The 27,985-nt window shown below is 41.8% G+C and overlaps 1 protein-coding gene and 1 long non-coding RNA gene across 8 annotated transcripts in view; one reads left to right on the top strand and one right to left on the bottom strand.

Annotated features, from left to right (window-relative positions):
• Positions 1–901: 901 nt before the first annotated feature.
• Positions 902–27,985, bottom strand: part of ZDHHC17 (zDHHC palmitoyltransferase 17) — a 123,517-nt gene continuing 96,433 nt past the window's right edge. The window contains exons 13-19 of one of the 4 annotated variants that reach the window (XR_012904822.1): positions 27,191–27,284; positions 17,076–17,159; positions 16,492–16,649; positions 11,735–11,829; positions 10,207–10,360; positions 8,982–9,100; positions 902–7,558 (exon numbers count right to left, since the gene is read on the bottom strand). Coding sequence is in view for 2 of the 4 variants with exons in the window: in XM_075932176.1 (XP_075788291.1) it covers positions 10,222–10,360; positions 11,735–11,829; positions 16,492–16,649; positions 17,076–17,159; positions 27,191–27,284 (570 nt within the window). In the remaining 2 variants the exon portion in view is untranslated. Of the gene's footprint in view, positions 10,361–11,734; positions 11,830–16,491; positions 16,650–17,075; positions 17,160–27,190; positions 27,285–27,985 lie in introns of all 4 variants that reach the window. The other 3 variants (XR_012904821.1, XM_075932176.1, XM_075932172.1) reach the window with 3 other exon arrangements.
• Positions 3,577–27,196, top strand: LOC142829909 (uncharacterized). Of its 4 annotated transcripts, XR_012904827.1 has the most exons (5): positions 3,645–3,703; positions 13,798–13,960; positions 18,466–18,560; positions 18,775–18,852; positions 23,154–27,196. It is a non-coding gene; the product is annotated as an uncharacterized LOC142829909 (long non-coding RNA). The 4 variants fall into 4 exon arrangements; XR_012904823.1 differs by lacking the exon at positions 13,798–13,960 and having other exon boundaries at positions 3,577–3,703; XR_012904829.1 differs by lacking the exons at positions 3,645–3,703; positions 13,798–13,960 and adding an exon at positions 3,916–3,997.

The following is a 27,985-nucleotide window of genomic DNA, read 5'->3' as shown; positions in this document are numbered from 1 at the left end:
ACAGTAGGAAGTCAGTGCTTTTGCGGAAATTCAAGTGGCCAGTGTAGACAGCTGGCAAGTTTTTCCAGAAAAGCGACTGATTTTCCAGAAAAACTGGCCAGTCTAGACACAGACATGCTGTTGGCTGTGGGAGGTTGTGGGTGCTCTGCAAATCATTTGGCGGCATTTGAATCTCTTTTGGGTGGCTGCCCAAGTGCTCATCTTATAGGGAACACAGGCTCTAGGCCACAGTATCCAATACTTCCCATCATATTGATAAATGGAACTCAAGAGCTGTTCATAGTCATGTTGAAGCATAATCTAGTCTAACAAATCAAAATATGCTGACAGTTTCACAAAAGCATGTTTCATTTGAGGATCATAGAGGGCTACTGTCCTCTGACAGTGTGGATTTATGGGATGCAATCTTCAAATCAGAAAAGAGAGAACTTAAAGTTTAGTCTTCCCTCATCATTAATTCTGTTCACAGTATCTAATACGTGAATCCTTTTATTCACCTACAAAGAATTGTGTGCATGTATACCATTTCCACAGCTGATGAATTCTTTGAGATTTCCTCTGTTAGTCCAGATGCTTGGGCATAATCCCTCCATTCTACAAGATGACAAAACCATTTTCAATTTTATGACACAAGCCTTTTACATCTCAGGATGGTTCAGTGGAAAGGGCAAAACAAGCAGAAATCACAGAACACTAGAACTGGAAGGGACCTAGAGAGATCATCAAGTCCAGTCCCCTGCCCTCACGGCAGGACCAAGCACCATCTAGATCATTCCTGACGTCTATCCAACCTGCTCTTAAATATGTCCAGTGATGGAGATTCCACAACCTCCCTAGGCAATTTATTCCAGTGCTTAACCACCCTGACAGGAAGTTTTTCCTAATGTCCAACTTAAACCTCCCCTGCTGCAATTTAAGGAAATGTTGTCCACAAAAAGAACCCACTCCCTGACTGAAATCAAAACTGCTAATCTGAAAAACAGGAATATATAGAGACTTGTACAGAACACACTTTGTTCTTCAACTTTCTATATCAGATCTAAATGCAGCTTCTGTAATGCCAGCATCTCCAATTCTGAATTTATGCAGCAAGGCAGAGTCCCACTATTGATACTTTGTAAATGTATATTGATGGTTGCTTGTGTAGCGTTGACAGACCCTGGTCATCTGTGGGCTGAACTGAATCCGAGACCTCTGGAGCTTAGTGCGCGAGCTACTACTTCATGAGCAAAAAGCCAGCTGGCTCTCAGCTAAAATTGTAGAGCAGGCTCATTATTCTCTCTGTAAATGGTGTTGGTGCCATGAAATAAGATGATGCCCTACACCCGTAAGATGTGGACTTACTCATGCAAGTTGCACGGGAGAGAAAGAAAAGTTACTTGTTTCCATAACTGGTGTTTTTCGAGATGTGTTGCTCATGTCCATTCAACATAGGAGTGTGGGCTCACCACATGCACCAATGACAGAAGATTTTTCCCTCAGCAGTAGCATAAGGGGAAACTGGCTCTACCCTCAGTCCCCTCTTGCCAGAAACTTCGACAGTGGGGAACGAGGGTGGGCTGTTGAATGGACATGAGCAACACATTTTGAAGAACACCAGTTTCAGAAACAGGCAACTGTCTTTTCCTCTTTGAGTGCTTGCTCATGTCTATTCACTGTAGATGACTGAGAGCCATGTCTCTGGAAGTGGGTAGGAGAAGTTTAAGGACATGTTGATTTCTACATGGCTCTGCCAAACCTGCATCCTCCTGGGCCTGTTGTGTGATGGCGTAATGAGTTGTGAAAGTGTGACTAGCGGATCAGGTTGCCACCTTGTAGATGTCCTATGTTGGGATGTGAGCAAGGAAGGCTGCCAAAGAAGCTTGCACCCTGACCAGTGGTAGCAGCTGGACACCTACTAACTCGTAGCATATTCGGACACAAGAGGTTATCCAATTTGAGATCTTCTGTGTGAACACCAGGAGCCCCTTCATCCTCTTGGCATAAACCATGAAGAGCTGGACTGTCTTATGAAATGGCTACATCCATCCCAGGTAAAATGCAAGAGCCCTTCGGATGTCCAGAGCATTAAGTCACCTTTCTTCACTGGTCCTAGGCAGTTTAGAGGAGACCACCGGGAGGAAAATGTCTTGACCCACGTGGAATGCAGAGACCACCTTGGGCAGGAAGGCCAGATGGGGCCAGAGCTGAACCTTATTCTTAGAATAGGCAGTATATCGGGGCTCCAAAGTCAGGGCATGCAGCTGATGTGATAGTCACCAGGAAGGCTATCTTCCAAGACAGGGGCAGGAGGGAGCACGAGGCCATGGGCTTGAAGGGAGGTCCTGTAAGCATGGAGAGGACCAGCTTAAGGTCCCATTGAGGGACAGGAGGTTGAATGTGTGGATAAAACCTCAAGCCTCTCAAGAACTTGCCTGTCATGTTGTGGGAAAACACAAGCTGGCCTTGGATTGGCACATGGAAAGCTGAGATTGCTGCCAAGTGAACCTTAATAAAAGGCAAGACTCCAATGCGTCACATGGAAGAGATAATCTAAGATAGCTTGTCTGGAGCCCTCAAAAGGGGAAAGCCCCTTCTGCATGGCTCACAAGGAGAACCTAAATGCAGGACAATGTAGCACTTTAAAGACTAACAAGATGGTTTATTAGATGATGAGCTTTCGTGGGCCAGACCCACTTCCTCAGATCAAATAGTGGAAGAAAATAGTCACAACCATATATACCAAAGGATACAGTTAAAAAAAATGAACACATATGAAACACATAGGAGAACCTAGTCTCCTTCGCCATATATGTCTGGTTGTTGGGTTGAAGGACTCACTGCGTTCCCTCAGAGCAGGATTGCACCTCTGGATTTGGCCACAAAATAGCCATGCAGTGAAGTGGAGATGCGCCGGTTTGGGATGGAGCAGACAATCATGACCCTAGGGACATTAGGTTGAGGTGGATTTGACAGCGGCCATGTGGGGGCACCATGAGGCTCATCAGGCTGCCAAACCAAAATTAATGGAGCCACCCAGGCGCAATGAGAATGACCTGAGCCTTGCCCCCACTTGACTTCATTAGGACTTTGGTGGTGAGAGGATTGGGGGAAAGGTGTAGAACAGCCCCCAAAACAGGATGTCTGAGAGAGGCATCTGACAGGGATCCTGCACTTGAGACTCGCCTTGAGCAGAAACTATAGCACTCCATGTTCTGTCTGGTGGAGAACAGGTCCACCTAGGGTGTGCCCCACTTCTGGAAGTGTGTGTGTGTGTGTGTGTGTGTGTGTGTGTGTGTGTGTGTGTGTGTGTGTGTGTGTGTGTGTGTGTGTGTGTGTGTGTGTCAGACACAGAATGTGTGTGTGCTGCTGGGTAAGTTTCTGAGAGAAGCCACACACTGTCTCTTTAAGACAGATAAAGCTGTTCTGCTGTGTCTTCAACCTCCCCTGCTCTAGAGAGAGAGCACATAAGCACTGAACTTTTAAAAATAGTGCACTGCCTCTTAAGGCAGGCAGCTCCCTGTGAGTCACTTACCATCTGTGCTTCTGATTGGAGCAGCTCCACTGTGCATCTCCCTCTCCCCGAGCCCTGCTCTGCAGAGATTAGGTACAGGGGTAGGGGGACTTTAAACCCTGACTTTAGCACTCCCCTCTCCTCTCCACCCCCACTCTGCACAGCTAACAGGAGAATCCTGGGAGCAGCTGTGCTGCAGGACAGAGCAAGGTATGTGTGTGTGTGTGTGTGGGGGGGGGGGGGGGTCAGTTGAATATACCCTGCGAGCTGTGAGTATGCATGCTCTGATTATCAGCTAGGTGGGCCTGAGAGATATGCTTGGCGTCAGACCCGGCCCTGGACCTGATTTTGTTCTAGAGTGACATGAAGCAGCCTGAATATTCCTGAGGCTATGAACCCAAAAGGTTAATCGAGGTATCATTCTTAGTTTCCACCGGAGAGTTAACAACTCGGGCAATTTACCTCACTGGCAGACCTAAGCGAGCTAGACTGGTCAGGCTGAATGTAAGTACACTTGCACTATAAAATAGCTCCCTTGCGCAGAGAACCCATGAAGCTGTCTCTTCTAGTACCGTATTTATTTTAAACATGAACTTGACTGGGGAAGCAATAGTGTAGTTCCTAGGTTGGATTCATTCTTGCTCTCCAAATAATCTGTACCTAGAGTATTTGAACACATAGATTAAATTTATTAACCGTACATTACTTCTTTATACTCATACATGGAGTGAAACACTTCCCTTTGCAAGTCACGCTGAAATGCTGAATCTGAACTATATGCTACAGAAGAGTCAAAACAATATACTTAAATGCATGACAGACTAAACAGTGTCGTTCAAACATTCCTTATCGACTCCTTTTCATTATTTGTTGTAGCTACAGTAAGGAGACACAAGTACATACAGATAACAGCATCAGCAAAATTAGAGGATGTTTGAACTATATTTGCACAATTTGGCATATTGTGCATTGTTCATTTCACCATAAACAAACTGCGTTTAAGTCTTGGAAAGGAAATCAGAAATGATTTGCATTACTAAAATTGGGGGTTTTCTTGACATGCCTTCCAGAGAGTCACAGTGATTAGTCCTGGCTCCATTTTCCTCCTAGTCCCAAGGGCATTATGTTATTTAAACCACAGAAAAAGCAAGGAAGTAAACTATAACCGTAATGATCAAAATTATGCCTTTCACAACATAAAACAGACTACCATTGAAGTGACTTCATCCCTCTTCCACAGTTATTGCAAATGCTTCAACAGCAACAAAGTTTTTAAGAAATCACCCCACCTTACATCTGGAGTAGTCCCATTTACTTCAGTGGAGTTACTCTGGATCTATATTGGTGTAACTTTACTAAGGAATTTGCGTGAGAGAATTACAGGACACGAGCTAAAATAATTTAACTCCGAAAACTAACTAGCCATCTTGGACTAGACCCAAGATTGCACTAAGCTGCAATGTCCACACTGCTATTTTTAACATAACTTGAGCCCCACCAGCACCAGTCTGTCTACCTGAGCTGGGAGAGACACTCCCATCTCCAAAGTAGGCATATTCTGGGTGGCAATCAATGGTGTATGCTAGTCAGAAAATGTGTGTGAATTATATTTGTATAACCAGGGCTAATTTGGCATGAGGTAAGCTAATGGGAAAGCAGCCTTTGGGAGGTTCCAATTGTAGACGATCTGTAGGGAGTAAGCAGAAGGTAGAGTTTATTCCAAATGACAGATGAACTACTCTCCAAGCCAGTGGTGGGCAACCCATGGCTCATCAGGGACCACCAGACAGATTGTTTACCTTGTGTCCACAAGTACGGCTGCCTACACTCCCACTGACCAATGAGAGTGGCAGGAAGTGGCATGGGAAACAGGGACTTGCAAGCAGCCCTCAGCTGCCATTAGCCGGGAATGGTGAACCATGACAATGAGAGCTGCGGGTGGCTGTAACTGCAGACACAAGGTAAGCAACCTGTCTGGCAGCCTACCAGTGGCTCACCTTGATGAACTGCATGTGAACTGTCAGTTCAGAGGCTGCAGATTTCTCACTGCTGTGCCAAGCCCACAAAAGCCACCCTCTCCCCAGCAGTTCTCACTGCTTACACCTTGCTGACTTAGAACTACCCCACTGGCTACTCCCCTTTGATGGGACTTTCCATAACAGAGTACTCTCTGATAGGAAGGTCAAAGATGAAACACCTCCTCTCCCTGACCACAAGACAGGCTCTAGCCATGGCTTCAGCCAACTCACTTTTCTCTTAACTGGTCCAAGGAAAAGGGGGAAGAGCACCACCTTGGAGATACTGCCCCCTTCCCTCACTTCCCTGTGGGATGGGGAGATCAATGCAGAGGGTCTCTTCCATGTGCAGATCTAAGGGGTCTGATGAAGCCTCGGGTATGATAAATGTATAACACATGTAGGATGGCTGGAATAAGGTTGTATCAGAAACAGGAGGACAGAAAGTACAGCATGGTCCATCTACTCTGTTTCATGCCTTGTTTGTGCTGCTCCAGAGTGTAAATTATGTATATTTTGCTCATTTGCTAAAATGCCTAAACCTTATATTTTATTTTTGAGCAACTGACATCAGGTTTCAATTCTCATCTTGCATTAGTGTAAATTGGAACTAACTGCATTTCATTCAATGGGGCAGATGCTTGTCTGTGGCCATGAGCTCCCTTTGCACTGTGATGATTCCAAGGTCTATCCTGGCATCAATTTGGTCCCCAATATAAATGACATCACCTTGGGCAAATTTACTCTGGCCATCAAGAGCTCCAAAGGATGATTCATGCATCTGACGAAGTGGGTCTTTGCCCACGAAAGCTTATGCTCCTACACTTCAGTTAGTCTATAAGGTGCCACAGGACTCCTCGTCGCTCTTTCAAAGGATGATTCTGTCAGCCCAGTACATAGCAGGCATAAGAAAGTTCTGATCATTCCCTCTTTTCTCCTCCATGTCTTCACACTCAGGAACAAGAGGAGATGTTTAATGTAATGCTCAACTTTGCACTTAAATTCCAGGGGCTGGCTAAACTGGCTTTTGGGCATCTTTATGCTAGGGAAGTGGCGCACATTTGCCCCAGTATGCATGTGAATCAGGCCCAATGGAGTGCAACTAATGTGACAAGAGACTTAAACCTTCACGAACTTCTGTGTCTCCTCAATTTGACAACACAGATGAAAACAAGTTATTGTATCTACCAGTGAGGCTGAATCAAAGATGTCCTTTAAAGTAGATTCCAGTCTTTGTTATTGCTGAAGCAAAAGAAGGGGAAAGTTTCTAATTTGCTTTCCTTTTCTTTTCAAACTTAAATTATTAAAATAAAGGAACCCAGTCCTTCCTAAAAACAGGAATGCTGTGTTGCCAGGATATTCCTCTTCAGAAAATAATACCGTTCATTGGTGGATAATACTTATTTTAAAATACAGAGGAGATTTACATGTAATGCAACCCCGCTGAAGAAAAGAGAGGTGTGCCAATGTGTATCAACACAGAATTTGGCTCATACTTGCTGTAAAACACTGGGGAATATTTTTGGAAAGAGGCTACGAAAGTAAAGGTAATGTATTATTATGATATTGGTATTTTCTTCTTCAAAATACTGTAGAAAACAATTATATTCTCCCTACTTAGAATTACATTGGACAAAACAACATCTGGAAATGTGTTATGCTGCACAATAATTTATTTATACTCCGTCATAAGACAACTCTTCTTCCATATTATTGTTGATTGTGCTACACAGCTTACTGAATAAACTTAGTGTGCCACAAAAAGTCAAGACAAACACTGCAACTTAGAGTCAATATTTATTTGATTAATAACTTACAAAATTTTCACAGATTTAATTTATGTAAGGAGTGCTAATTTATTAAACATATACAGATTTCTGTTCACCATGTAATACATCAAGATCCTGACAGTAGTAAAATAATACTTGGCACAGTTATAAATAAAGAAAATACAAAAACAATGTATCCATAGCTTAAAATGTAATGATGTTGTTTTATGATTATTAATTTTCAAAAACAAAATCTGGTGGACACCAAAGAACACAGAAACCTGCAAAGAAACAGCACATGTTTAGGGCTGAGACAAAATTCCCATTTACTCAACCTATATCAGATAAAGCTGATCTGATTTCAGTCTGGATCAGTTTAATAAAGTTTTCAAAGTGATGTAGTTTTGCTGTAATATGCAAATTTAAGTTGAATTGCTTACTTGAGAGAAAAATGATGCACAGATGGTATTTCCCATTCTGAAGGTTTCAGATCATAGGTCTCAATTTTATTCAAGTCAATTAACTCTTTGGGAAGCAATACTCCCACTACGGAGCTATGCTCAATTAATGACGGCAAAATTAACCTCATATTACCACCAAAGTCCACCTTTGTTTTGCAAACATTCCGGTATACAGACTTTGATAGTTAATTAAACAACTAAAATAAACAATGTATTTTACATAACAGATTACGGATGCCATGAAATATATTTACTAAAAACTGATCAATTGATCGAAGTTCTTTATGCCAACCAACCCCAAATATAAATGAAGAAAAAAGCTTTTCCATAGAGGTGCAACACATTATCTTTAACTGTAAAATAGGCAATGAAATTTTGAAGGTTTATTCATGCTTTTTCTATTTAGAAATTAAAAACAGGAATAATGGTGTCATTTGTTGTTAATGTTAACAAAATTGTTACAATTCTAGATTTTGAGAAAATGGCACAGACCTCATCACTCTTGTAACCAACTCTTCTCTCCCACCCAAATATGTCAAATATAGTGTTGATTTCCCCTCCCGTCCCCAGTATTAAACATTCAAGTACACTAACTTTATGTTTCTGTAAATCTTGATATCTGGTACTTAGAAACTGTGTGTCTTGTTATCAAAGAAACATCTAAAGAAAAAAATGTCTACTTGCAAATACTGAACATTACCTATTTACAGTTTCACTGCTCCTCTTACTAAGGCAAGGGGTGGGAATACCACTAGATTGCTTTAATACCTGTAATCTGCATATTACAGAGAATGCTAATTTTGCCAAGCATCAAACATGCAGTGAATTTGCAAGGTATAATGCCTATTAACAGCAATACTGAACATCACTAAAAGCTCATTAGATATTTTCCTACACTTTTTGGTTGATAAAATGAAATGAGCAATCTTAAATATACTACCACGCACTCACAAAGAGAAAACTATTTGATAAATTATTTATATACAGATACACATTCTTTACAGTGGTCTCTATCAACTGCTTCCAGGTCCTCTCCCCAAACTCCCTTCACAGATTTTTCGAACCACTAGGTTGCTACAGCACTTAAAAGAGAACTAATCCAAGACTCAGTCTCTCTGTAAACAATAGTTAAGGAAACAGTGAATAATTCACCATGGGTATAGGAAAACGCCAAAACAGAATCAGTGCATCATATTCAACAACAAAAAGCCCCTTTGGAATGAGATTTCAGATCATTCCTTACCTTTCAAACATATTTGCAGTATAAGAATTTAACAGAAAAAAAAAATCTCAAGGGTGATTTCCACTTGCTGACATACCATCTTCTTCGGAGTGTCCTATTAGATTTTCCATTCATGTGTGCTATTAACAGAGATCACACTTTACTTAAGCTTGGATTCAATCATTTTATGTGCAAACAAAATGAGTGTTTCAGTTAGTTTTCACTATTTGCTTTGCAATCACATAGAATTTAAAATGGTTATAAATCTTTCTTTTCTATTACTGAGATTTTGCAGACACATCTTTGGTCCCCCTATGCAACTCCCTTCAAACCTTCATAGTCACTACGCAATATATTACATTGGATCACTCCTACTATTAAATTGCTTATACAATTTGTTCAATGATATCAAATTAAACTCTGTTTTTTTTCTGAATATCATATAGTATATATTGTGATCTATTTTTAAAAGGTATATCATGCACTTAAGCAGGGCTTCGACTTCAACAGAAGAGCTTTCCTTATTCGTGCAACTCTTTATTTTCAGACTATATAACCTCAAAACAAGTACTGGAAACAGATGGCTGTAACAGCTGAGAGCCATAAAATATAGGCAACACACTTAATTGTGAACATTATCCTCATGTGCTCTGCTTCAGCAGCATAACACATTACAGTGGATCCCCAATAAAACCACATGATTTTAATCACAGTATTGAAATGCACATTTTTCCATGTACATAATGCTATAGAAAAATCAATATAAAATCACACTACAGGAAATAAAATGCAGCAATCTTAATGAAGTCTGACTGCATTATGAAATTTAGTTTTAGACTTTTGCTCCAATGGAATTATTCAAATTGAGAAATGAATACTTCTGTTCAGCACAACATGACTAGGTATGTCAACACTTCAATAATCTCATGCACTATTGCAAAAGGTGTTAAATAAAAAAATCAAACAACAAATGCAGTGAATATGTTGTTGTGAATAATTCTCATGAATAATTCTCATGTTAAGAATGGTTAAAATCCCTTTTCAGTCTTCCTCCTCTTCCTTATCAGGATTGGCAGTTTATTCTGTCCATTTTTACTCATTAATAAATCTCTGATAAAGAGAAGGTACCATAAGATTCATTGTTAGCCCTACACATAGCATGCTACGGTTCAAAGGGTGTGGATTCAAGAGAGAGAGAGAGAGAGAGAGAAAATTTTCAGGCACCACTCAGATATGATATGCTCACAGGATGAAGGTGGTGCTACACTAGCTGGTAGCCTGCTCCCGAAGTTTGGTCATATTCTATTGTATACTGCCTTGTCCAGTCCACAATAACAGGACGAAAAAGACCACAGCATCTGAATTCAAAGAAGTCTATGATATTCCTTATACATCCATGGCTAAAAAAAAAGCAACCAAGATGACATACATTAGTAACATCACAATTCACTTACTACAGTACAAGCCTGGCTACCTCTCAATTTACCATGTCTGCTTGCTCACCTAAAAGTTCCCAAACACAGAACACACCAAGTGGATGCCCAATTTCTGAGAGCACAATTGACTCTTTGTGATGGAAGGGAGGGGCACTACCCTTTTCTAAACTAAAGGGTTAAACCCAAACCAGCAGGTATCCAGGAAGTGTTGGCAGGGAGCCAAGAGAGCCAATGGGAAGAAAGGAAAAAGATTCTTGAAATGAAACAAGTTTTGCCTGTTTCAGTTTCCTTTGCATAAGAATCAGAGCAGGAGCTGGGCAAAAAATGGACTAAGCAGTAATAAGGCATGGATTTTCATGCAATATCCCATCTAAGAAAAGAAAACCCAAACTCTGGAACAGCAGAAATGTAAGCAGAACAGGAAATGTTTATAGTTAGACACAATCAGATTACTTTCTTTGTTGTCTTGGTTTGTGAGAGACTTCTCTGTGCTACTTAAAAAAAACCATCTGTACACTGTAACTGCATCCCAGAGAAGCAATTTTCTGTGCTTCAATCTTTATTTTTAGTTGCTCTGTAACACTTAGCAATCAAGTATGTTTTACTAAATGTATCTTCGTTTTGTTAATAAAATCACCTTTTAAGACTATAATCTAATTCCTGTGTCCTAGAAGGCACAAGGGTCAGTGTCCATGTGCCTGAACTGAAGGTCAGCTATTAAGAAATTATGGTATTTCCAAGATCTCTCGTAAAGGAGTGTTCAAGAGCTTGGGATTTCCTCGCTGGTAGAAGTTTCTGTAAACCAAGAAAGCATCCAAATTCCTGAAAGGTCACAGAATAAGCAAATCAGTGTCGACACCTTTGCTCCATCTTGTAGTCAGTGCTTATTTAGTCAGTTCAGGCACTTCTTTCATGGTTTAAAAAACCCACTTCTTTTAAAAGCTAATAAGCTGATGGGAATGGCTCCACAATGTGAGAAAGGCAACATAATGCATTTGTGCTGTGCACAGCCTTGTATTTCTCAGACAAAAAAAATCTGATTGTGGCTGTGCTGCAGCTATATAAAGATTGTGGCCACATTAAATCATATATTTACTCTTCTTTCTAATTTCTTTTGCATGGCAAGACTCTACGAATCACTTTTCATAATCAGATACACTGGTTTATGATAAAAATAGCTGTTCATATTCCACTTTTAAAAAATGAAATTCTGAGATCCTATCACCATCTGGAAGATAGTTTTCAGCCTTCAGCTCTGTTTTGTTGCATTCAGTTGTGAAGTTTATTTATGGGTTGGCTATACAAATGATAGAGTTTTACACATTTTTATAAACTTACTTGAATGGGCTTTCAATAGATGTTGTTGTGACTTTAAAGTGCTTGTATCGTCTTGCATTCATCCTTTCATTTGTAGTGATACCTAAACACGATATCTAGAAGAGATGGAAGATAAAGCAGGCAAACATTTAGAATCTCCAAAATTAAAAGCAAATTAGGAGAGAGAAAGGCTGGAAATCCCTGCCCCCAACACATACAAGCAGTCCCCGGGTTACGTACAAGATAGGGACTGTAGGTTTGTTCTTAAGTTGAATCTGTATGTAAGTCGGAACTGGCGTCCAGATTCAGCCGCTGCTGAAACTGACCAGTGGCTGACTACAGGAAGCCCGAGGCAGAGTTGCTCTGCCCCGGGCTTCCTGGAATCAGCCTCTGATCAGTTTCAACAGGCTGAATCTGGATGCCAGTTCCGACTTACATACAGATTCAACTTAAGAACCCCAGGCGTCCCCAAGTCAGCTGCTGCTGAAACTGATCAGCGGCTGATTCCAGGAAGCCCGGGGCAGAGCAACTCTGCCTCGGGCTTCCTGTAGTCAGCGCTGGTCAGTTTCAGCAGCGGCTGACTTGGGGACGCCTGGGGCAGAGCAGCTGGGGTGCTGCTGGGTTGCTCCAGTAGCGCCGCTCCTCGGCGCTACTGGACCAATCCACCAGCACCCCAGCTGCTCTGCCCCAGGCGTCCTGATTCAGCCGCTGCTGAAATTGACCAGCAGCAGCTGAATCAGGACACCTGGGGCAGAGCAGCTGGGGTGCTGCCGGGCTGGTCCAGTAGCGCCCAGAGTGGCGCTGCGGGACCAACCGGCAGCGCCCCAGCTGCTCTACCACAGGCGTCCGGAGAAAAGCCTGGACTGCTGGGGGGGGGGGGGGGGGCGTACTAGCTGCGCCTCCCCCCCTCCACCCAGTAGACCAGGGAGACGCGGGCGGGGGACCGAGACGCACCGATGTCCCGCCGTCCGGGTCCTCCGCGGCTTTGCTCCGCGTCTCCCTGGTCTGCTGGTCTCCAGCAGACCAGGGAGACGGGGAGCAAAGCCGCGGAGCATGCCAGCATACTATAATGTGTATAAGGCTGTAAACAAAAGTATTACAACTCCCTTAACAACTGGGTACTATCATAAGCTAAAACTTCAGAATTCTTGGTGTCAAATGGTAACCGAGCACCATGTTACAGGATGGCTGATAATCCTGAGCATTCAGGAAATTACACTCCAATTTACTTGCCTTTTCTGAATATATTGAAAGTTTGCCCTTTTAACAGACAGCCATCTAAAGAAAGAGGACATAATTTCAAAAAAATAAGACCCTATAGTTGGGCACCTATTGCCAGGTTCTGCAAAAAGAGATCTGATTTCAAATATGAATGGGAACTTCTGAGTACTCCTAATTACTTCTGAAAAATCAAGCTACTTAATTATGAATTTAACTTTAGGACACTTTAATATTCGCTATGGAGTAAGGAAGCAATCTGGAAGATAGGATAGACACGCAAACAATGACAGGCAAGAGTGAACCTATAAGAATGGTTTGTTAAGGGATAAGACAACTTTGCTATCAAAGACAGGAATCAAGAGAGGGGCTGTGGAGTTAAAAAGCAGAGAACAGAGCGCCAAGAAAAAAGCTGGATTAGGCTCTCTAAGAATAGATTTTGGCAAGACCTTTTAAATTAACTTATATCTTGCTACACACAATAATATAAATAATGATTTGGATAGATTTAATAGTTATTGCATGACATTTTTCATATTTCCTACATGGAATGTTATCTGCCTTTGAAACTGCATTGAATACTACAATTATAATTTTGCCTTCATCACAGTTAAGGGTGCAAAGCATTTCACAACATGCCACGAGGAAAGTGTTGTTCCAGGTTCCATAGAAATTGAAAACATATCTACCAGCCTAAAGGAACTTATGTATAGATCCCAGGGTAGTTGGGAGATTGGAAGGCACACTGGAAAGCTGCATGTTCGTATTGCTTTAGTTTTCTAATTCTTTATTTTGGTTTGGAAACTACATTGAATAGAGGTGGTCACCCTGGCTCATTTTTTTTGAACATGAAATCCCACTGGAAGGTAGCGTGGTGACCCTGGTGCACAAGTATAAACTTGGAATCTATATGGTGGCTGCTCTAAATCATTGTTACAGAAGAGAAGGAAAAAGCTGAGATGCCTGATGGTTTACTTCAAAGTTTGGAGTATGGATCTTATTTCTGATACAACTAGAAAGACTGAAGTGGTAATTAACCCCTTGTATAAATACTTGTGATAAGACTGTTCTTTATTCTTAGGATAAAAAAAGTAAAGTACAGGTTGAACCTCCCTGGTCCAGCACCCTCAGGACTTGAGTGGTCCCAAAGGAGGGATTTTTCCAGACCAGGGGAGGTCATTTCTGCCCCCTAGCCATTGGCTCCCCCAGCCCGGCTCTGCTCCTGGCATGGGCTCCTGGCGGGATTCCCACGTGTGACCAGCCCTGCTGCCCTGCCATGGCAGTCCATGGTCCTGCTCCTGGGGCTCTTTGCTTCACCGTGGCAAACCACTGCTCAGCTGCTAGTGCTCCCTGCCCCACCAGCCCGCAGTCCTGCCACAGGGACTCCCGCTACACTTCCCCGCTGGCATTCTGTCTGCCTTGCCACTGACTCAACCAGACTCCCACAGCAGGGCTCCCAGCCACAGGGAGGAGACTTTGTACACCGGCCCTGCCTCCAGCAACATTTATCAGCTCCTATTGGCCAGAAACTCTCCAGCATCCAGAGCAGAGAGCAGAAGCTGTTTAAAGCAGCTGAGCTGCTCTGTAGTAAGAGTCCTGGCGAGGTGGCCATGGGCCAGATCCAGACACCTGATGGGCCAGATTCAGCCCACTGGCTTCATCTTGCCCACCCCAATCTAGGGTTAGGTACTGTACACTGTGCTGCAAGCCAAATGCAATTTCTGTAGCAGAGCCCTTTACATGTGTGTGCTCCAATAAGACAAACTAAAAGTTCAGTAGCAGCTTCTGCTACACCAACGTTGAATGTTTTTACTAAATTAAGCTGGAATTGAACGATACAATTGGCACAGTATTACATTTATACTTTATTTTGGTATCAAATTAAATTTATTTTACTGCTCTATATTTTCCATGTGCCATAGGTTTTTGTAGGACAAAATACTGCATGGAAAAAGTGGTAAGAGGAAAAAGCTGAAAATTTGACATGGAACAGTTGGGGATTTCAGCACCTGGGAGGAGCCCAGTGGGAGTCGATTCAGCTGGGAGTTTCTGCTAAAGTCATTTACAATAAAAATCACTGTTAATATATAAACCATTGCACTGACTTTTTGAGACAGGACTATGCAGATGCAAATGACATATCGCATGCCAGCAGGATCTGTGTGGGGCAATTAGACCAGTGCTTTATAAATCACACCCTTCTATAGAGCTGTGCCATGCAATCTTGAGTTTCTGATGACTGTTCTACTAAGCACTAGGAGTGTCATTAAAGTAAAGGTAAAAGAGTATGAGCATTTACATCTCTGAGTGACATTTAATCCTGGTCTACACTAGGGAGTTGTTTCGAAATAACTCCCCTTATTTCGAAATAACAAGTGGAGCGTCCACACTATCAACCCTGTTATTTCGATATAACAGGCTGGTTATTCTGAAACTAACTCCTACTTGTCATGAGGAATAATGCTTATTTCAAAACAGTTATTTCAAAATAGCAGTAGTGTGGACGCTCCACTGCTGCTATTTCGAAATAACTATTCCCCAGAGTCATTCAAAGTAATTACTCCCCAGTGCTTCCTGGGGCTCTAAGTTGAGTTAGCTCATCCACATTAAAAGAGCCTGCCTCAGTCTAATTTTGAGGCTTCCTTCTAGTGTGGACATACTATTTTGAAATAGTTATTTTGGGAGTTATTTCGAAATACCTTATTTCAAAATAATTTCCTAGTGTAGACATGCCCTGAGAAGGACTAAGAATTGGCTACAGGGTTTCCCATACTAGGGGTAAACTTTTCAAAAGTACTGAAATGACCTCTGAGGAGCCTAAGTCCCATTTTGAATTGTGACTTAGAAGGCTCAAGGTCTGTCTACACCATGCAGTGTTTAGCAACAAGGTTGTGTCAACACAGTCTTGCTGCGAAAAGTGACCATGTGTGAATGCTATTTGTAGGCACTTTTGCCAATATTTTCACATCCAATGAGCGCAGTTTTTTAAGCACCCATGAACGACAAAAGTTTTGTCAATCAAGTACAAGTGTAGACATACCCTAAATCTCTTTGAAAGTGAATGGGACTTAGAGTGCCTAAATTGCTCTTAAAAATGGTAGTTGGACACTTTTGAAAAAATTACACAAGGTTTCCAACCAAGAAAAATCAGCCAAAAGTGCCTGAACAAAGCCTTCTAATCTAATGCCATGTCTGCCCTACTTAAATTATGTTCATCTGTAAGGCTGTCAAGGAAGCTAATGAACAGAGGAAACTTCTGACTCATTTCACTCTTTTTAAAACAATCCTTTGTATAGATATACAAAGACCTTTAAACTCTTTAAGCTCCCAATAAGACTATCCCACATCCTCTCCTTGTTTTAAAGAAGGCAATCCCATAAGACTGACTGCACAATCAGCTTTCTAGTCTCTCTGCAAACCTTGTTTCTGTAATCACTGCAACATGTTTCATAACAAAGTTAAGTAAACTAAAAAAAGAATATCTGATGTAACAGGAATGCATATTTACTTTTAATATTCAGGGCTGACTATAAGAAGCAACACAAAGTGCATTTTCATACCTGATACATCTGACACATGAGTAACACAGCTACCCACATGAAATGAAACACACTATTTAGAAACATCCAAAACATCCAAGGTGAGCAGGTGGCAATTTGTGTAATGTAGGTCCACAATCCATCCTTTGTGTAAGTAGTCTCACAATGGATTCCCCAATCTGGAAGATATAAAAATTATAAAAAAAATCTCACATCAGACTTTATTCTGCATAATAATGTAGTATTTCAAGTTGAATTGTTCATAACAATGACAAAATGCAATTTTTATAAATATGGAAATAATTTACAAAAACATTCACAATTTCCCCCTTTTCTAACTAGCTATAATTTAAACTCACAGAGATGATAATAATTTAACTAAGGGCATGGGATAATAGTAACAAGAACTGTACAGCATTCTAAATCCGATATTTTTCTATAATAAATAGGTATTCTTCTATTCTAGAACACCTAATGTGGGCAGTTACAAAATCATACCTTAATTCCAATACAAAAAAGGTATCAAAACATAAGTTGCATTCACTTAGCAAACACTCATAAAAGAAATAGTGTACATAAAAGCAATTAAGAAAAAATTTACTCACAAGAAATACAGCCATAAATCATCCAACAGATCATAAAAAGTAAAAAGAACAGATATCCCATGAAATAGCGATGGTTCCCTGCTCCTAAAGATGAACACACACAACAGGAATTCATTACTTTCACCTTGAGGAAAAAGGTCAGTAATTGCTAGATGGCTCACTGACATGGGAATTCAATTCAAATTATTCTAAGACAACATTGCTAATTACTTTATATGGAAACATTACTCCCTGAAAACATTAAATTAGTCTTGTAAAATTAATATGACTTCTTAGAAGCTTGAAAATAGGTGTTTTTCCTCCCTTACAATTTTGCCCATTCTTAGGGCCTAATATTGTTTATTTTCCTGTCCTCTTACCATTCTGCAGCTCAAATTTACATGCTCTTGTTAAATTTAGAATCTGCTTTACTGACATCAACATCGCTTTGGGAACTGGTTAGCTAACAGCCGTTGCATAGCCAGGAAGTGCTCACAAAACTGTTTTGGTATCCTCAAAAATCACAGAATATTTCTTGGCAACAACTGGCAGGTATTTTTAATAAAACAGACAGAAAATAGAAATCTGGACAAAAAAAATCACATCCCCTTTTAACAACATAAGGTATAGGACAAGTTGGTGTTAAACTGCTTGAGAATCAACTGAACAAAATAGCCAATAATGGATGGATGGAGAATCATTTAGATAAACAAGGTCTTAAAAAAACTAGTTAAATTAATGAATTAAACTTAAAAAAATAGTAATTTCATTTAAAATTGAATGACACATACCATAACAACATTTGCTCACAATGAAACCACTTTTGCCATACTTTAAGATATTCAACAGATGCATTTATAATATTGACACACATTTATTTGTGTATATATTACTTGGAACATATCTCAAGTTTCCCTCAATTTGTAGAAAACATTCACTAGCAGAGTACTCCAGTGGCCCTAGCATGTGCACTAACCACACAGACACAACACAAATGGTAATAGACTACAAAAGATGTGTCCCTTTTTATCTAAGCAGCAGAACACTTAATTGGTCACTTATGTCAAATGTTTTCCCTATTAAACCAAGATCTTCCTTCAGAGGCAAAAAATAATCAAGTGCTTTTAACAAGTGAAGTGAACAAATAAATAAGACAGAAACAGAAAACCCAAATATATCAGTTAGACTAACCACACAAGGCACTTCCATCCTCCAAAATCAAACAGCTTCCTTCAGTTGTAAAAATGCTCTAATGTAGCTTTTATAAACAAAGAATTTATGAAGACTGATGTTTGAAGTGCCTCAAGTAATATACTTCAACTTTCACCTTTAGGGTTTAGAAAGAAAAGTTACTCACCCTTTGGGTAAGAAGGAGGGATGGAGTCATAAAATAATATTGTGTTTCTGAAAGGTGGTATATGAAGGTGAGGCCAAGAGAGTCGCGAGTTCACTAACTCTCCTTGCAGACGCGATTGCCAGCAGGAACAGCGTTTTCATGGTGAGAAGGTAAGTGATGAAGTTGTTCTAAATCCCACATTGGAGGTAAGGGTCTACATGGTGGATGAAGGTTCTGCAGACCCTTTCAAAAACTTTTAGAAATGGGCTGGGCAAATATGGAGAACCCTTCTATTAGAGGGTGAAAGGCTGTGATCGCAGTCAGGTGAACTAGGAGTGATGAAAGTAATAAATTTTGTTGTTTCTGGTGCATGATCTATTCCAGGATCAAGTGAAGTGTAACCATGGATGGTTGGACTCCCTTCTGAGTGCACCATGCCTTAAATTGTTGCCATTTGTATGAGTAAGTATTATGTGTAGTTTGTCTTCTGCGATGAAGTAGTGCAGTTTTTACTTGTTGTGAGCACTGTTGCTCTGCTTCCAAAAACCAGATAGGTAACATGCCCTCAGGTGCAGTGTTTGAGGCTGGGATGGAGGATCTCATCGGAAGGGGGTAGGGAGGTTGGTGAGACAGTTGATAGAGACATGGAAACCAGATCTGCCTGCCAAGGCCAAGCTGGGGCGATCAGAATTACATGGGCCCCGTCTATCTGAATCTTCCGTAGGACTCTGGGCATCAGAGGGATAAAAGGAAAAGGTGTATAACAGGTGAATATTCCATTAGAAGAGCATAGCATTCCCCAATGAGTTGGGCCCTATGCTCGCTCTCAAAAGCATTGGAGGCATTTGGAATTTTGGCTGATTGCAAAGTGGTCTATCTGTGGTCAACCCCACTGCTGGAATAGGTCGTGGGTGACCTGACTGTGCAGTTACCATTCATGGTCTGTGACAAAGTAGAGGCTGAAGGTATTGGCCATGGTATTCTTGTTCCCAGGTAGGTATGACACCATGATGGTTATGTCGTGGTGGATACACCAATTCCAGAGCCGAATCGCCTCTGTGCGTAGGGATGGTGACCTGGCTCCCCCTTGGTGGTTGATGTACAACATCATGGTCATCCTGTCGGTGAGATTACGCATTGTGAAGCCCTGAATAAATGAAAGGAAGTGTCTGCACGCGTTGCGTCCTGTTCAAAGTTCGAGCAGGTTGATATGGAGCCTGGACTCGTTGGACCACTTCCCTTGAGCAAATTCTTGCTGGAAGTGGGAGTTCCAGCCTAGAAGTAAGGCATTCATAGTGATTTGTTTGGCTAGTTGGTCTTGATGGAAGGATACCCCGCTGCAGAGATAGTGCACCTGGGTCCATCATTGTAACAAGGATTTTGGGGGAGACAAGACGTGTCTGTGGATGTGGAGTTTGGTTGGAGTATACACAGAGGCAATCCAGTGTTGGAAGCATCGAATGCATAGCCAGGCATGTGGAACAACATATGTGGCAGCTGCCATATGACCCATGAGTTTGAGACTGATTAAAATGGGAAAGGTTGGGCTGGTAGTCATGACTGAAGCCAGGTTTTTTTATGGTCTGGAAGTGTTGACTGGGAAGGTAGACACATGCTGTCATGGAAACTACGTGAGTCCCTATAAACACCAGGATTTTGTGGGGCATAGAGACTGTAGGAAAGCCTTTGTGAATCTGATCATATCCATCGTGGCCTGTTGAGAGGGGCCCTGAATGAACAATTGTCCAAATAAGGAAAGATTGTGATGCCTTTTTGTCGAAGATGCGCCACTGCAACAGACAAGGTCTTGGAAAAGACTCTGGGGGCAGAGGAGAATATGAAGGGAGGACTCTCTATTGGAAATAGTCTGATCCTATTGTAAAGCGTAGAAAATGTCTGTGCACAGGATGTATTGTGATACGAAAGGATGCATTCTGGAGGTCGAGGGTTGCAAGCCAGTCTCCTTTGCCTAGCATTGGGTTAATCGTGGCGAGTGTAGCCATTTTGGAGCACTACTTGCAGAGGTATCTGTTCAGCTGGCGGAGGTCCAAGACAGGCCTCCAACCCCTGGTTTTCTTTTCGGCGAGAGAGTAGTTTGAGTAAAATCCTCTCCCTTGGTATTGTTTGGGTACCCATTCTACAGCTCCTATGTTGAGAAAGGGGTTAGACAGGGGTCTTGGCAGAGCAGCGTTCCATGAGATGAGTTCCTGAAAAGGGAGAATGTGGGTAGAAAGGTTGGGGGAATCAATGTGAAAGGGACAGCATACCCACAGCTGATAATTTCTAAAACCCACCCATCCCTGGTGACTGCTACCCACTGGTTGTTGAAAGGGCGTTAGCAGTGGTGGAAGATGTTGGACTCACCTGGCACTAGTGTGGAGGAGGGGTCGGGGCAGGCCCTCCACCAAATTTTCAAACGTGCTGCCTAGAAGCCTGAGCCATGGAAGAGCATGGGGCTGGGGCTCTTTGCCGTTGGTTTTGTGGTCAGAAGCGACTTTGGTCAAACGGTCAATGTTGATGCTGTCTGCCAAAGGTTGCGTCCTTGTGTCTCTAGTAGGGCGTATAACGCTTCCTTCAGTAAGGGGGAGTGTACATCCCTAGGGTATACAAGATGGTGTGTTGAGTCTTTACTAGAATGCAAGGCCTCGTCAGTCTTGGTGGCAAATAATTTATCCTTGTCAAATGGTAGGTCTTCTCCCTTGGCTTGGAGATCCTTAGGGATTCCAGCTGCTTGAAGCCAGGATGAGCATATCATTACTATGGATGTCACCGTAGCTTTTGCCACGGTATCTGCTGTGTTGAGAGCCATATGTAGGGCTGTGTGAGATATGGTAAACCCCTCCTTGATGATGGCTTTCAAGATCGGCCTCTTATCTGGGAGGTGCATGAGTTCTGTTAGTTTCACATAGTTTTCAAAGTCGTGATTTGCAAGTAGGGCTGAGTAATTAGATATGCGTGGCTGAAGGGTTGAGGAGGAGTATATTTTCCTCCCAAACAAGTCCATGCAACTATGGTCTTTGTATTGCATATTTGTTTTGTATTGAGGGTTTTATACTTTTCATTTGCAGCATCAACCACTAGAGAGTTGGGTTGAGGGTGCAAGAATAAAAAGTCTATGCCTTTTGATGGAAAAAAGTATTTTCTATCAGCTCTTTTGTTAGTTAGGAGGGCTGTGGCTGGTGTTTGCCACACTTTATCTGCTGCTTCCAATATCGTTTTATCCCAAGGAAGTACAATTTTGGATTTTGAGGAAGGCTGGAGGTTCTCTAAAAGCTTATGCTGTTTTTCCAGTACTTCTGATAGCACAACCTCCTGACTGACAGAAACCCTTTTGAATAGATCTTGAAACAGTTTTAGGTCATCACTAGGTAAGGGATCCTTTGGGATAACCGCTTCGTTAAGTGCAGAAGACGAGTTATCATTGGGTGGCATCTCCAATTATTAGATGCTTGGGTCATCCACAATCTGCCCCTCCTCAGGGTCCGTGTCCTCTGTTGGAGAGGGTGATAGATCTGAGTGTGAAGACAGCAGTGATCTCTGTGCAGGTGTGGAAGGGGCAGTGGAACTGTGTTGTGGTACCCAATAATGACAGGGGACCAGCAATTATGATGCTGAGGATAGTACGGCCTATCGGAGTGGGACAGAGGGTGTTAGTTGTGCCATAGTCGGTGTGCCCCGTATGATGCATGTGCTCTCTCTGGGGATGAATGTTGTGAGGAGAATATACTCCTTACATCCCCCTGCTAGCCACACTATATTACGATAAAGTAGGTGAACATGGTTAGGGAGGAAAACTCCTCATTGACGAGGGGGAGCAAAAGCTATGATATGCCAACGAATCGCCTGGGGATCTAGTTCTCGATCCCCTATCAGTTACTGATGTGGCGTGCATTTTGCTGCATGTTGGGTAGTGGTGATGGTTTGATGTTCTATGCCACGATGCTAAATCAGCCAGTGCCAGCAGTGGAGGCATCAGTGCTGTTGGATGCCTGGGAGACCTGAGGCTAGTCTGTGCAGTCAGAAGGCAGGTGGAATTCACCCTGGCTTTCCCCAGTGCTGGAGGCGAACACTGTGCCAGGGGCTCGCAAGGTGCCAGAAGTGCCTTTGTGGTTTCGGGGCTATTGACAGGTTCCCTTTTTGGTCGCTGTGGGCTATTTAGACCGTGATTTTGAGCCTGTTAGAGAGGAGGATCGAGAATTATCAACGCCCTAGGTGCCTGGGTCATCTCCCTTGCTAATTCACAGTGGGAGGGAGTGGGCTGGTGAAGATTTTGCTTTTGAGCACATCTTTTGCAATAGAAGGCTTGAGAATTTCCTGAGGGGAAGTTGCATCAGAGCCATTATTGCCCTCTTTATCCGGGTGAGGGTCTAGTGCTTTATCAAATAGCAGCATTCACATTCTGAGCTCTCTATCCTTGCGAGCTCTTGCTGTAAGACTACGGCAATGAACGCATTTCTGGGTAATAGGTGTCTTGCCCAGACAGCATATACATTCACTATGGCTATCAGACACTGGCAGAGAATCCCGGAAGTTCCATATTTTTTGGAGCCAGGAGAGCCCGGTATTGCATGGGTTGGCGGGCTGCAGTTTGCCGCAGCTTGCCACTGAGGGGTTACGTGGCAATAAAACCTAATAGTCAAACTAATTATATACAAATCTGAAATAAAACTAACTGTCTCTCTCTTTTTTTTAAACTATTAACTGGTTAATAAATAAAGAAAACAGGAACGGGTAATGCTACTCTAACTAAAATTTCTTCACAGAAGTGACAGGAGGAGAAAGGTTGGAACTCTGTCCACAGCCAAGGGTGTTGAAGGAGGAACTGAAAGGAGTCAGGCTGCGTGCGCTAACTTCAAAGGAGGGAACAACTAGACACTGCTGTAAAAGTCTCCCATCCGCAGCGCGACACCAATAGTGGAGCATCCACAGGGGCATCACTCGAAGAACTACTACTACTATCATAGTATAAACCTTTTCCTTGAAGGAGTTTAGAAGTCAACCTACAAGGCATTAATGAAATAAATTCTCCCCTCAGCAACAATCTTGTTACTGCAATGAATTCAGGCCAATGTCTGCCCTTTGTTATGCCTGAACTCTATTGCTCTTGAAAAATCCTGTGCAATGTCAATGACAGATTGGGGCTCAAATGGTTCATACGAGAGCAGAATATGGCTCCGTCATCCTTAGCAGAATGCCGTGGAAAGATAAGTGATGGATACTTCATAATATCTGTCATTTGACACTAGAATGGAAACAACACCAAGGAATATTTTGTGGAGGACAAGTTTGCATTAACAGGGGCATGAACATTGATTTTCTGTGCTTCAAAGAGTCAACATAAAAGCATATTTTACACACATGAAGTGAATTTTTTTATTTTGGAGGAAGTATCAACTAATTTGTATTCTGTAGTTTAAGTTTTTATCTGTTCTTTTCACTCACCAAGGGAAAGTATGATTAAATGGACAAAACATTTAAAATCAATGACCTATTAAGTAAAATACTATTTACATGCAAAAGGTTACACTTTTTTACTTTAATATAAGAATAGTGACTCAGTGATTCTTCAGTTTAATGACAGAGATGTAACTAGGAACAGAATGAGATCACAGCTTCTTTCTTTTGAGACCATTTTTATTTCAAAACACAAAAATGATTCACACCCTGCCACCTAATTTAGTACGGTCATTTTTACAGTGAAAAATTGAGTTTCTGTGCAATATTCAAGAGTGGAGTGAAAAATGTTCATGTGAAAGGTAAAATACACACGAAATTTGGTCAATCAAGACAAACTATATGTGAGTTAGAAGAAAATAAAATAGCCCAAAACACTAAAAAGTTGGGTATTTAACATTTTCAATTAGTGTAATTTATATTGAACCAAATTTTTCAGAATGGTTAAAATACTTCACTTTAGGTAGGACCATTTATGGCAAGTTTTATCACAGAAAGAATTATTTCTGTAAAATATATGAATGTAATTTTACTACAACATGCCTTCCACCACATCTTCAGCAAAACTCTTGCTAATCTCTTCCTCATTTATTAAAAGGAAAACTGTAAGACCACACATCTCTCTTGAAATTTCACAATTCCAGACACATAACAGATGTTTTTCATTTCTGGTAAACACACTATGTACATGGATTTGAGAATGAGCTCTGTTCTGTAATGATGTACCTGGAGGCATTGACTGTGAATCACACATCAGGGAGAGTAAAGCCATGTTAGAGGTTCTTTATCATTACTTTGGCCAATTCAAGATTATTCCCTCTGATGCAATTACCAGTGCTTCGTAAGTCTACTTTTAAATGTCTAAATGTAGCTTTTGCCATTTCCTTTTGCCAACTAGTACAGTCCGGGAAAACTCATTTCTATGATTTTTTTAACTGGTTTTCATTTCTGAGTTTAAGCCCATTACTCATAATTATATTCTCTTGTACCACATAAAACATCTCTCTCCTTATTTGGTGTTTATGCCCTTCAAATAATTGTAGACTGTTACTGGGTCACTGTGTTATCCACTGTAAGGAACAACGCTCACTAGTGTGAAGATCATGCATACAATATTTAATAATGTTTATGTAAATTTGTAAATTGCTGTTATAACATAATCTGTGAACTGCCACAAAACTGTGCTTCATAATCTGAGATTACTTTTAAAAATCTTTTGTATTCAATCCTTATGATTAAGAAGAAAGTTCTCAAAAACTGAGCTAAAAGTAACCCATGCAGTGCTGTCTACACAAGTCTGCAGGACATTTAAGTCTGAAAGAAATTTAAGAGAAATAACTCTTTGGATGGCAGGACTGTATTTATCTCTGTGGTATGTACCTGAAGTGAAACTATAATTTAAATGTCAATATTACTTCACTATTGATCAATTTTGCAGACACTTTAAACTAATGCACTTATGGATGTGTATTTGGACACAGTGGAGTACAGCCTCTCCCCGAGTTATGAATGAGTTATGAACCAAACACTTGGCCATAACTCAATTTGTTCGTAACTCGGACCCCATTGAGTTACACAGCAACCGCGCTATGTGTAAGCGCGGGTCGCATTCGTAACTCAGGGACTGCCTTTATGACTGCTCCATGGGAGCTTTGGTTGTAAATGTGAACGGTCATAACTCGACTGTTCACAACTCGGGGACAGGCTGTAGTTAGTTGCTATCAAGAACTGATAGCAAAGGGAATGAATAATTCAAACCCTACCTCCCAAAATATGAATTAATCTTTTCTTCCAAAGGCTAAAGATTAGAGGTAGCCCCTTCCCAATATCAAAAGACGCCAATGCCTCCCTGGACAGCATAGTTAATGACTGTACAAACTTCATAAATGGACTTGAGTCTATAGTTCAGACTCGTCAGATTTGATAGATATAGCAAAATCATTTCCAAAGCCTTCCGATCAAAAGCTCCAACACTGGGCTAAGTAAGGGGCTGTGTAGACATTGTAATTGTGTACAATAAAACAAAGATCTAGTGTACCACAAAGGACACTGAGACTTGTAATCTTAGTTTTTATCAAGCAATACACACTCCATTCTTTAATCTTTCATCATAACTAAGTCTCTTTGCCTCTTAATCAATTTTATCCCGATTCTCTGAATTCCCTCTCATTTGTCTGTATTTTTCTATCTCTGGAGCATTAGCATCAAAGCATAATTACAAGTTTGGCATCAATCTACTATACATTTGAGAGAATTTCTCTTGTCTTTTGGTCTGTCTGTTAAAGAACTTCTCCAAAACGGTAAGAGCTAGGATCACCAAATTCAATATACAGCTTCCTCTTATCATAACTTAAATTCTTAAAGCAAGGTTAGGGTTTGGTTGTGCCAGGAAAATCGGATGTGCTTGTAATGGGATTGCTTCTCATAAAAGCATACAGTAGAAAGACAGAATCACCAGGCAAGTGAAAGGGGCTGGCTGGGGCTGAGTCTTCCACACGCCTGGTGTCCTTTGGGGAGGAGGGAGGGACTGAAGTTCCCCCCACCATTTGTAGGGAAACACTGCTGTCTCTTTCACTTCATCAGTTACCTAAGGGAAAATACACAGTTCACTGCATTCCTCACTCTCCCGAGGGCTGGGTAGCACAGGCACAGATGAACCTGGACCTGCCCCAGTCAGGACACATGCACCCTCGCCCTGGGCTATGCCCACTGGAGCAGGAGTAGCCATGGAGAGGTGCTTTTCACCTGGCCCCAAGCTTCTGCGCTGAGATAGGGCCGGAGTAGTCCTCTATCCCTGGGACAGCTGGCATACTGAAAAGGTACAACCTATTCTGTAACTGATGTTCTTCGATATCTGTTGCTCATGTCCATTCTACATAGGTGTGCGTGCCTGCAACATGCACCAGCGCCAGAAATTTTTCGTTAAGCAGTAGGGAAAGGCCAAGTAGAAGACAAGGCACCCTGCACTCCCTGGAGTGGTGTGCACATTCTACGCTATATGGGACACTCCCTGGAGCTTCCCTCCTCAGTTCTTTCTTTCTGATAGTGACAAGTGCTTGGAACAGAGTGTTCCAGGCTTAGCTGCAGCTAGCATTCCCACTGCATTGTTGATTGTTCTAATCAAACTTACTAAGTACCTGTGAACTGCTGGACTTTGATTCTCCAAAAGGACTTTGTCTGGGAGACAGGGCATGCCCTGCTCCCCTGGCTTCAAAATCTGTGCCGCATATCACAGGCTCATGCTAGTCAGCAATCTATTGCTTTAAAAAAAGAGGTGGACAAACTGACCTAACTGTATTTTTCCCATCTCTACTTGTTAAGATTCCATATTTGAGCAATCACTTACCTACGCAGTTACCCACCCATGGACAGTGGTGGTCAAACTTTGCTATACATCGATTGCACACGCCACAATGTTTGGACCTCACTGGCTTCCGTATCTGTTGGGCAGATATTTATGGACACACAATCACAAAAAGCTTTATAACTAAATGAAAGGAAAATTCTGAGAAATTTATACCGGTGGGAAAAAACTCAAGAATTTTAATTATAATTAAAATACTTTGCAGCTGTTAATCTCTTAGGGTATGTCTACACAGCAACGTTATTTCGAAATAACAGCCCTTATTTCAAAATAACTTTCCTAGCATCTATACAGTCAAACCGCTATTTTAAAATAAATTCGGAGCGCTTATTTCAAATTTGGTAAACCTCATTCTACGAGGAATAATGCCAAATTGAAAATAGCTATTTGGAAATAAGTGCTGTGTAGACACTTATTTCAAAATAGGGGGCCTCCAGCCTTCCCAGGGTGCCCTGGTGGCCACTCCAGCCTCAAAAAAGGAACACTTCTCTCCCTCCCCCGCTCCCCGGAGCCCTTAAAGGGGTAGTCTCTAGCCACAGTGCCTGTGCCAACTCCAAGCCTGCCAGCCCAGAGCCAGCAGTCACTGCCCCTGACCCAGTGGTCCCAAAACAGGAGCCAGCAAGCCACTGGCAGCCAGCCCTCCACTGCTCCCCAGGAGCAGTCTGCCAGCTCCCAGGAGCCTGCCAGGGCCTGGTGAAGGCGGGCGCCTTCCTGGTCCAGGGTGGAGATCATGGACCTTATTCAGGTTTGGGGAGGATGTCAACATCCATCATCTCC

The sequence above is a fragment of the Pelodiscus sinensis genome, chromosome 1, assembly GCF_049634645.1.
Source record: "Pelodiscus sinensis isolate JC-2024 chromosome 1, ASM4963464v1, whole genome shotgun sequence".
In the NCBI taxonomy this organism is placed as follows: Eukaryota; Metazoa; Chordata; order Testudines; family Trionychidae; genus Pelodiscus; species Pelodiscus sinensis.
The sequence above is the reverse complement of the archived record's forward strand: the minus strand, read 5'-3'. Positions and strand labels throughout refer to the sequence as shown.